The sequence below is a fragment of the Aquila chrysaetos genome, chromosome 18 (assembly GCF_900496995.4).
Source record: "Aquila chrysaetos chrysaetos chromosome 18, bAquChr1.4, whole genome shotgun sequence".
Lineage (NCBI taxonomy): Eukaryota > Metazoa > Chordata > Aves > Accipitriformes > Accipitridae > Aquila > Aquila chrysaetos.
This window is the reverse complement of record NC_044021.1, coordinates 24,922,501-24,932,966: the sequence shown is the minus strand read 5'-3', so window position 1 is coordinate 24,932,966 and position 10,466 is coordinate 24,922,501. Positions and strand designations below refer to the sequence as shown.

At 40.7% G+C, this 10,466-nt stretch overlaps 1 protein-coding gene across 2 annotated transcripts in view; it reads right to left on the bottom strand.

Annotated features, from left to right (window-relative positions):
* Positions 1-863: 863 nt before the first annotated feature.
* Positions 864-10,466, bottom strand: part of SALL3 (spalt like transcription factor 3) — a 25,583-nt gene continuing 15,980 nt past the window's right edge. For both annotated transcript variants that reach the window (XM_030041959.2, XM_030041958.2), the window contains exons 2-4: positions 8,536-10,466; positions 7,979-8,319; positions 864-6,984 (exon numbers count right to left, since the gene is read on the bottom strand). The exon at positions 8,536-10,466 is cut by the window's right edge. In XM_030041959.2, the coding sequence (XP_029897819.1) occupies positions 6,553-6,984; positions 7,979-8,319; positions 8,536-10,466 (2,704 nt within the window). In that variant the 3' untranslated portion in view covers positions 864-6,552. The remainder of the gene's footprint in view (positions 6,985-7,978; positions 8,320-8,535) is intronic.

Sequence of the window (10,466 nt, the reverse complement as noted above, 5' to 3'; positions counted from 1 at the left end):
GTGCCAAGTGTTTGACAAAATTGGCTGAGCCATGAGTGCTAATCGACATACAAGAACCTCAACAACCTACAGACGTGTTGGCTGGTAACCAGAATGGGGCAGTGGAGAGATGTCAATAATTCCCGGAGGGAAAAGAAAGAGATTCTTTAGACTAGATTCACCCACCATTACTCATACCTTTACTCCATGACGTGCCTGAGGGAAATCAGTGAGACTAACATCACTGAGGACACCTTAAACAAAGCTAAACCAAAAACTTTCTTTATATTGAAGTAAAAAAGACGAGAATATCAATAGAATTAATTGAGCTAATATGTTTAGTGCATGAACAATTGCTAAAGAGGTTGCTTAACATAGTATTGTAAATCAGATAATTCTTACCTGTAAAAAAATATTAAATATAGTTTGCCAATCTGGGAGACAAATTGCTTTCTGTTCAACATCCAAATGATAGCAAGCATTACCTTTGGAATTATTTAATTATTTATTTAAACATACTTATATACAGTGAGTGACTCATCCTGATATAATAGTTTGTTTCAACATAATCTAAGTAAAGACTTTTATGACTTAGTGAAGGTTTTTAACACATTTGAGAGTTAGAAACTTTCCTCACAAATCTTCATAAATATAATCATAGTGACAATATGTCTTTTGTTGTTATGATTTCCAGTTTTTGTGTCTTTACTGAGGGCCAACACCATTTAACGATGTTTTAGTTGCATCTGAAATGGATAATGCTTGAGCAAAATATGCAACACACAGTTTGAAATTAATTCTAAGCAGCTAAAGAAATGTAAAACATACATGTTTGTAGGTACATGTATATTATATATTGGTGTATAATAATATATACACACACATTTATTTTAACGTTTAGCTTTAATAGCAAAAAGTACAGTAGAATTCCACTGATAGCAAGATTTGATTCTAGATTATCCATAGAAAATTGGTGCACTTTTTCTGAAAATCAATACAAGCTCAAAACAAAATGTGATACCAGGTAATTCTCTGCCATGGTCTAAAACCGATAATCAATTTGAACACCTAAATAAATGAATTAAACCCTATAGTAATCAAATCGATACTTGATAATGAAATACCTCCATTGGAAAATGTTACTGAGTAAAATTTTGTATCAATCCCGAGCAGGTGAGGGTACAACATTTAGGATAAGGCCTCTCAGTCCTGACTGGAGCCCATAGGTACTACTGGAGTACAAATAATAAATAATAGTACATGTACTGTAAACTCTCTAAAATCAGCGATAATACCAAGCATTTTCCATCTTTGAGACACTGTACAAACATAAAACTATTCCTCACAACACCCCTGTGAGGTAGGTACAAAAGTATTACCCCATCCTTACTGATGGGGCAACTCATCCCAATACTACAAGGTGCTAGCTGACTCTGCAAGGGGGAGTTCCCTCCCTGATGCCCAGCGGCCCAGAAGTATGTCATTCTCAAGCAGAATCAGAGTCTAATTAGTGACTTGCCCACATCCCTAAAATACGTCAGTGGCACAGCCCGAAGCTGTTGGCTTTCACGTTTCTCACTTTGTCAATTGATTGAGACGTTCTCCCTTCTGAAAAAATAAAATACTATACATTGGTGCTGCGACATGCAGAAACATGTGGTTTTCTTTTCATAAATCTGCTGATACCTTTAATATCTGCAAAGGGAAGGCATTTCCCTGTGAGTGCCTACCTTGTGGAGCAGAGCCATAGCGAGAGTCTCACAATCATCTTCTACTTTTATGGATAAAAGTTACAGGTTCTTTTAATCATTTATGTGAAAAAGGACTGCTTATTCATATGATGACATCCAATTCTATATTAAGGGGCACAGTCATTTTTTTTTATTTATTTAGCTTTCAGGACCTCCTTTAAAACTGAGATAATCCTGCGGTACGTACTAAAATATATGTATTCTCTTTTCCCTCTTTTTAAAAATAAAGTCCGGAATGCTTTTGCCTAGACGTACTTTTAATATACTCTGTAGCTAGCCGTTGTTGTGATGACGTGTAAAGCAAAGCAAGACATCTGAACCTGGAAGCAGTCCCTCTTGCACCAGTATAAACCCGGCGTACCTCCACTGAAGCCCGTGGAGTTTCAGTGGTGTAAGAGCAGGCGCAGTGAAGTTAGGCTCAGGACTTCCACCCTCCTGACCATCTGTGGCTACCTTATACAGCAACGCTAACAAACTTCATGCCTTCACCTGGAGGAAAGAGTGCGAACGGCATGTTCGTTAGCAAATCCTGTGAGCTACGCACGTACCTGATCACATCACTGGCGACTTCATCATTCGTTATGCTAGCGTTACACATAGTTGTAAAAAAAACCAGGCAGCTCTTTTAACTTCTGCAGAATTAGAGAAAAAGGAAAAAAATAAAACACGGTATCTTCCAAATGAGAGAGTACATGCAGAGAAGTAAATTAAAGGCAACATAAATACAGCACAAATGCAGCTTTAGAAAAACAAAGTATTTGCCAAGATAGAAAGGACAAAACAGGTAAAGGAACAGATAATATATTGAGGGCTAATATATACAAAAAGGAAAAAAAAATGGGCGAAAAAGTAGTTATGTCAATCATTTGTCCTAAATGCTCTCTTTCTAATAACTCATGGGAAAAATACAAGTGAATAGTTTGAAAGCCTTGCTGGAATTTTCAAGTTGGAAAATAACCCTCCCCTCAAAAAAACATAACCGGCAATTTTTCTGATTATATGGAGTTCCTACGTGGCTCTATTTTTAAACATCTGTAATTCAGCAGACTTTGACCATTTTTATCTGTGTAGCACATTTTATTATTTAATGTCTTCCTATAATAAAAAAAATAACCCATACATATTTAAAAATAGATACCATTCTGCTTTCATCCTTTTTTTTTGGGAGGAGGGGAAGGCAGATAATTTTCCTCCTGTGTTTTCAACAGAACCATAACTATCAGCGCTCCTTTGCTTTCCTTCTCTTTTGCATATCATGTTTTCTGTCAGCGAGGCTCAGGGCTGTGCGTGCAGGAACACAAGCACAAACCTATTGTTGTTGTTGAGTCACCAGAGGAAACTCGTACCTTCTTTGGGTAGGTCTTACAAAACAGAGTATCTTCATAACAAGGCCACTGAAAGATGATTAATACAGATTTTTCTCTTTTATTTATCTTTTGTCCGTTTTAAATGCAGCAGGCATTCATCACCGGATTATAACAGCTTGAAGGTTACTCAAACATACAGCTTTTTTGCAGGAGATACTTAATCACATGCCTAACCTTAAGAATGTAAATACTTTCATTTAAATCAATGTGAAAAAATAATTTGGTTAAAGTTAGACATGCTTTGATAAATTAAGGTCTTGGAAAAAAAGAAGAAACAAAGCCATGGGTTTAAACGTACACGTTATGTCATTTGGAATGAACGGATGCGAGTTGTCAATTTTTTTCTTTCTTTTTTTTTTTTTTTTTGTATTTTAGAATTTGAACTGCTCCTGATAAATTTGTCCCCAAATTTTATCATGCAGTGTATCGTGAATATTAGGCAGATGTTTAAACAACATGAAAGCAAGGCTTTTTTTTGGTAGACAGATAAGTGTTCAGAAAGCAGTCAATTTGAAACAGTAGTCCTTCCAAAGGCTGTTTTCCCCCCTCCAAAATGTTTGCGTTTTTTTTTTTTTTGTTCTACTGTCTTGCGAGAAATGCTCTTACAATTTATTTTCATTGGAAAAGAGACTTTAATAATTCTACCCCTTTGCACTGTTAATATATATTAGAATAGCATTTGAATATACGGTGTCGACCTTATTCCGATTTTCAGATGCGACGATTAGAAGTCATTGACACCAATCTACCACAAGTGACCTTAGTCTCATATCTTGCTCTGTTATTAGAATAATCAAGGAACGCAATTCAGAAATAATATTACATCCTGCATTTTATTCAATTCCATATGACAAAAATAGTAACCTAGACTAAGACATCCATTTCAATCAGTAGATGTGTCAAGCCAACAAGATTTAATAATAAAAAATATTGGATCTAGGTAACAATTCCCAGCTGGTTCAGGGAGGCTCCTAGCCCTACATGGTATCGCAGTATAAAAATAGTGTCTCTCTTCACCATGCAGAGAGGAATGACCTAACCCTGAATACAAAATGGGGTCAGTCTTACTGTACCATCATCAACCATCTTATTTACAACACTTTACATCTTTTTTCTTTTTTTTCCTTTTTCATTTTTTCTTCTCTTTTTTTTTTTTTTTTTTTTCCTTTCTTTTTTTAAGTTATACACATCCTTTAGGGAATAGAGATAACACTACATGGTACCAAATACTAACCAAAAAAAAAGTCACACCAAAAATGACACAGATAAATAAAAACATTCAATTGCTGAAATACAGCAACATTAAGCCACCTCAGTTTTCTTTTTTTTTCAATGCTTGGAAACACCCCTAACCACCCACGCACTGTGGCAAAAAAGATGTTATATTGTAGAGGTGTTACAGATATATAATTTTGCTTATATATAGAGATATATATATCTATATATCTCTATCTCATCACTGTAGAAAATGGAGCTGTGGAGTTCATTGTTCATTTCCAATAGAAACAAACAGCTAATAAGTCTTTGAACCTCTTTTCACTCCATTACATGATGGCAGAAATAGTCCATCCTCTTACAGTAATGGTTTTTGTTGTATAAGAAAGATTGTCCTATTTTTCAGTCTCAACTGAGAAGACCTCACTGTCTGATTCGTTCTTCAGGGGCATAAAACTCCTTGCGCTGTTACCCAGCTACCCATAATGTCCCTCAAGCAATTCTGCTGGACGGAAGTTCATAGTGTCAACTCCACCATGCTTGTAATGCACAAAAATGAGGTAGTACACAAAACGTTTACTCTTCAAGTTTTGATTAAGCCCCCGTCTCCTCAGCATCCCCAGCCTAGCTTACGAGTGGAACCATTCCCTTTATTTACTCGGTGTAATTTAAACAACGCAATCAACATAAAATTATATTCGATTAATCAGAGTACATTGTGCTTTGGAGGAATCTGAGAAGATAATCAGCAAGAGTTGGAAATAGATACAGAATATTTCTATATTACTGCTGCTCACGCTGCCCAAAAGTTATTATTTTGTTCCCGTGTTATTAGGCAGTCGACATCTTTCTTGTGGGTATGTGTGAAAGAGACAGAACAGATTACAGTAAAGTTAAACCTACACAATGTTCTCCTTCCTCTATCCTAGACTTGTATTAATATCACACTCCTAAGATAAATGTATCAGAATTCTGTCGGGGGTGGTCACGCTTTTAAGTGGGCTTTGTAGAAAAGTTAAATGAATCATTTCCATTTAAGAAATGGCAGGCCCCATAGTTCCTAAGGATCTGACAGTTCTCTGCGGCTTTTCTGCTTAGTTAATAGAGATCTCTCATTGTTTGACCTTAAAATAAAACGAGAAACTGCAACAGGGTTCTCCTCCTTATTCCTTAAGTCAAAGTACTATTTATAAAATAGTTTACATCTTTGTTCAGTTTCAAATTATAGACAAACCTCCCTAATACAAAATACTAAAAGTGCAATAGTATAAATTAAGAGTTTGCAACCACATTATACAAACATTACCTTTTTATTGTACAGCTTTGATAACATGGAGTATTTACTCACAACTGTTTATAATGTTGTGAATAATTTATGGTGCTAAGGTTTGTCTGTAACTTGTTTTCCAATCATTGAGCTAAAGTCCACACTACATTTTTTTTTTCATTTAATAGAACAACTGTCCACATAGCAGCTACAAATATTTAAATAAAAAAAGGTTTGTTACTGACAGGTACTTGCACATGAAAAGCATGCTATCTTTCCCAATAAAACTTCACAATTTTGCCTGCATTGAAATAAACCACTTATTTATAGGAAAACAAAACTTGCTTTAAAAAAAAAAAAAAAAAAAAAAAAGAAAAATCACATAGCCAGATGTATTTTGCAGTACAAAAGCTTCATTTAAGTTTGGGGCTAGTATATTGTCTGTTACCCGCATAATCTTAACATTATAAATACTACAGACAAGGATACTGTAATAATACACAGCATTGGGGTACTAAATCACTTATTTAAGATTAAGATTCCTAAAAACATAGTCCAAGTTGCTAACTAATTTGAACAAAACCAGCAAATAAGTGTGACAGAATGCCGTAATGAAGCCCCCCTTTCTCAGGCGATGGTAAGTTTTGTAAGAAGCGAAGTGGACGCAGACTAGCCTCTTTCTGTTTCTAATGAAGTTATCCCGTGATTTGTTTGTTTGTTTGCTTTCTGTTAAATTAAAAGGTTTCAAAGTTCTCAGTAACAGTCAAACTCACTGTTGAAAGAAGTACCATGCAGATCTTGCAAGACAACTTTTCAGCAGCCACAAAGTTATGTATTTCTGCTATGGGTAAAACTTTAAAGGGAACCTATGCGTTTAGGTCAGGAAACTAACGCTTAGCTTCAAAAGCTGTACATGGAACAGGACAAGTGTTGTGTCGAGTAGCGGTCCAACAGTTATTCGGAATGAATGCTTTTAATTTATGCCAATCTCTTTATTATCCTCAATAAATCTGGTGAATGGACGACTGGCTCCCGTTTCAGAACTTGCTTTGTCCAGACCGACAATGGGAGGGCTGCTGCCCGTGCGAGCTTTGTCCATGCCACCGGTAAGGTTACTTAGAGGCGGGATGGCACCTCCGCCTAGACTTACGGGGAGCTGGGGAATGCCGCCGTTCTGTATGACAGAAATCTCATTGTTCTTCATAGCAAGTCCGTTAGTGATAGCTGCAGCGTATTGGTTCCAAAAATTGGGGTCAACGTTCATGGCCCGAGCTGCCAAATCCTTCTGGAACATCTCGGAGAACTTGAGCGCGTCGCCACCGAGCAGAGCCATGGGGTTTTCCACGGAGAGGCGGCGGCCGCGGCGCGCGGGGGCATTATTCCACATGTGAGTTCCCATGTGAACCTGCGGAGCAAACCGGGACAAGAAGCACCCCCAAGTTAGCACGGCCTGGTGAGGTGGCTGGCCTGAAATGCTGTTACTTACAGTATCGCTCGCTTTTTTTAAAAAAATGCCTTTTAATTCGCATTGAAAACAAATCAATTCCGGTTAAGACAGAGTTCTAAGGCCCGGTCAACCTATACAAAGAAAACCCAGCTCCGTGGTAATTTTTCCACGTGCATTTGTTTCTTCTCAGTGAAAACAAATGCAGCGCCGCGACAATAAAGAGTACATATCCTCTTAGGTTAGACAATTTCACATGCAAGCTGAAAGTCCTCACACGCTGTAGATAACGAAGGGCATGACTTGGACTAGGAGATGGGTGGATTTTTCTGCCCTTCCCCTTTTTACGTCTTGTCTATTTTCAGAATACTTTATCTCACATCAGAGGCATCGGTTATTTTGCTAAATTTAACATTTTTAAAAAGGACATTTTAAAATGTATTCCCCAGGCTGTGTCCTGATGGTTAACCAGACTGCGGGAATAAGAGGCGTCAGTCCTGTAGTAACTCGCTGTAAATCAGTGGGAAACAGCTTTCTAGTCTGCAATGGCTGCAAAGCAGAATAGAAATAGAAATTTGAGAGGCACCCAAGGAGCTGAGCAAGCTCTGCGTTTCTGGTTTATAGCGAGGTTATTTTGCGCTGATGGTCCACAAGAACTGCCAGAACACATCCATCAGCGGACTGCGTGTGCCATCACGTCTGTCAGGAGAACGACAACGTGCGTGCACGTACACCCGGACCCAGTTTTAGGGTTCGCGTCATTGCGCAGCCGCTTTCCAGTCCCTATCTTCAACGCAGCGGAAGCACACTAACCACCACCGTACAGCAAGGATTTCCTTGGAGCTCCCTTCTCTTCTGTCTTTGGGACAACCACTTAGCCCCCAAACCTGCTCAGTTCACGTACAGTGCCTTAACCCCCCCCCCCGAGCCTTTACAGTTCGATTTGGCCTCTTACCTTAAGATTCCCCTTTGTGGTAAAAGCTCTACCACAGATTGTGCAACCAAACGGTTTTTCACCGGTATGGGTGCGCTCGTGTATCTGCAGTGCACTTGCTGAGGAGAAGGTCTTCCCGCACGACTGACAGTTGTGCTGCTTGGGAGTCCGGCGAGGGGGGGGTGCCAGCATAGGGGTGATCCCCGGACTCATCACTGTCTGTGGTGCAGCAGGAACCTGGATTCCAGCTGGAAGCGAGGGAACCTCACCCAAAGAGATCGGCTTGCTGTGACCATTCACTTCCATTTTGATCATGGTAGGTGCTGTACTGGTGACCAGGCTAGGAGTACTTTGGCTGGGACCTAGAGTAAAGTTGGGTTCAAATAACTGAGAAGGCAGCTCTTTTAATTTGTGCGTCAGTAAGTGCTGTTTTAAATTACCCATAGTGGAACACCCACGACTGCAGACTGTACAAACAAATGGACGTTCTTTAGTATGGCTGCGGTAGTGAATTTCCAATGCACTCTTACAAGCAAAAGGCTTGCCACAGATATTACAAACAGTACTTTTAAACTTACCACGTTCTCTGTTCAGGAACAGCAGGCTAAAAGGAGCCTCCTCTTTGATGACCGGTCTTCCCGGGTTGGTGGATGTCAGATCTAATGCGCCTCCATTTTCAGTTGCGGGTGGTGGACTGTCTGGTTTTTCTGTCTTTAATTGTATTTCTTGTGGCTCTTCCTGGTTACTGAGACCTGGGGACTTTGATCTGAAACTTTCGCTATTGCTGTTTACAGGAGACAAAGCTTGCATGGAGGAAGAAGACTCTGACATTGCAGGGCTGCCTGCACTCTGGCTCTCGAGATCACCGACGGCTGACGAGGAGTCATTGCTCAAATGGTCACTTTCCCCTGATCCATTTTCTATGGATTTTAAACTGGTCAGCTGCTGACAGTTCATGACAGAATCAATCATTTTCATTTGATTCTCCAAAGCAGCAATACTGGAGATCACAGAAGGTGGCGAAGAAGGACATGACCCAGAGTAAGAGATAAGGGGTTTGGATGAGTCGCTTGCCGTGTCCTTTAGCTCCGGGTCCTCTTCCATAGAATTTTCATCAATGTCATCGTCGAAGTTGCTCAGCGTGTCAACGTTCTTCTCATCGTACGAAAGCTCTGAGTCCATGGCGTCCTGGAAGCCCTCTGGTAGTGGCGTGTTTGGAATTTGCCCGCCCATATGCATACGAATGTGCTGCTGAAGAACAACCGCATTTGTAAATTTCTTCTGACAAATGGGACACGAGTGCTGTACTCTAAGTGGTGGCTTCGCTCGATGAACTCCAAAATGTGTTTTTAGATTGCCTTTCGTAGTAAAGGCACGTCCACAAATTTTGCATTTAAATGGTCTTTCTCCTGTATGCGTTCTGTAATGCATCTTGAGAGCGCTCTGACAACTAAGCACACGGTGACAAATGACGCATTGATTCGGATCCGTCATCTTCTTATCAATGTTCTCCACTAGCTGTTGTAGTTTTGAGGTTTCTGACGTTTGCATAGAGTCTAGCAGACCACCGAACGGGAACTTTGCCTTAAACTGGTCGGACACTGCTGGAAGCACAGGGTTTGGGAGGCTTGTTGCAGCGCTGCTGTCCGTAACAGCAGTAGGAATTGAAGACGTGGAAGCTGTGGAAACTTGCCCACCTGCAGAAAGGTCCCCGAGCCGCGTGCTCGTGGGAGGCAGAGTGACAGGTTCTGCCTTGGTCAGAGATGAGCCACTCTGAACGGGCTGCGGGGATTCGGCAGACGCCGGAACGCCCGACTCAGAAGTGTTGAGGCTCGGGGACAGAGAAGTGCATTCGCTGGAGGCAGGAGAAGGCCTCTGGGGTGACCTGCTCATAGGAGTGATACTTGGAGAATCTCCGTAACTGTTCACACCGGGTATAGTGGGGGGCAGCTGGAGCCCGATGGAAGTCGGGACGGTCGGTAAAACAGGTTTGCTGTCTAACCACGTTGTGACCGGCTTTTCGGGGGGCAGCGACATCCCGTAGGGGATTCCAGAGCAGGTGGGCACATTATCGAGGTATTCTGGAACAGGATAAGGGTTCATCTGAATATGAGGGTATTTCTCTTTATGCCTCTGAAAATGAACTTTCAGGTTGCCCTTTGTGGAAAAGCGGTTTCCGCATATGTTACATTTAAAAGGTCTTTCGCCTGTATGCGAGCGGAGGTGAATTTGTAAAGCACTGTCACTTCCAAAGACCTTGGCACAAAATCGGCATTTATGTTTAAAAAAGGGATCCTCAGAGCTTGACTTGGGTTCAAACACTGACACGTTTGGTGGCTTTCCTTTGCGGTGCTTCATAAGGGCGGACAGAGGATCTAGCGCGTTAGCCGTTGCGGCGATGCTGACCAGCGGATTGGGGAAGATCACGCTATTTGATGAAGTCTGAGGTAGAAGTGGGTTTGGCAGGCTGGACACTGAGGTGAGGCTTCCATGTCCTATTGAAGGCGGA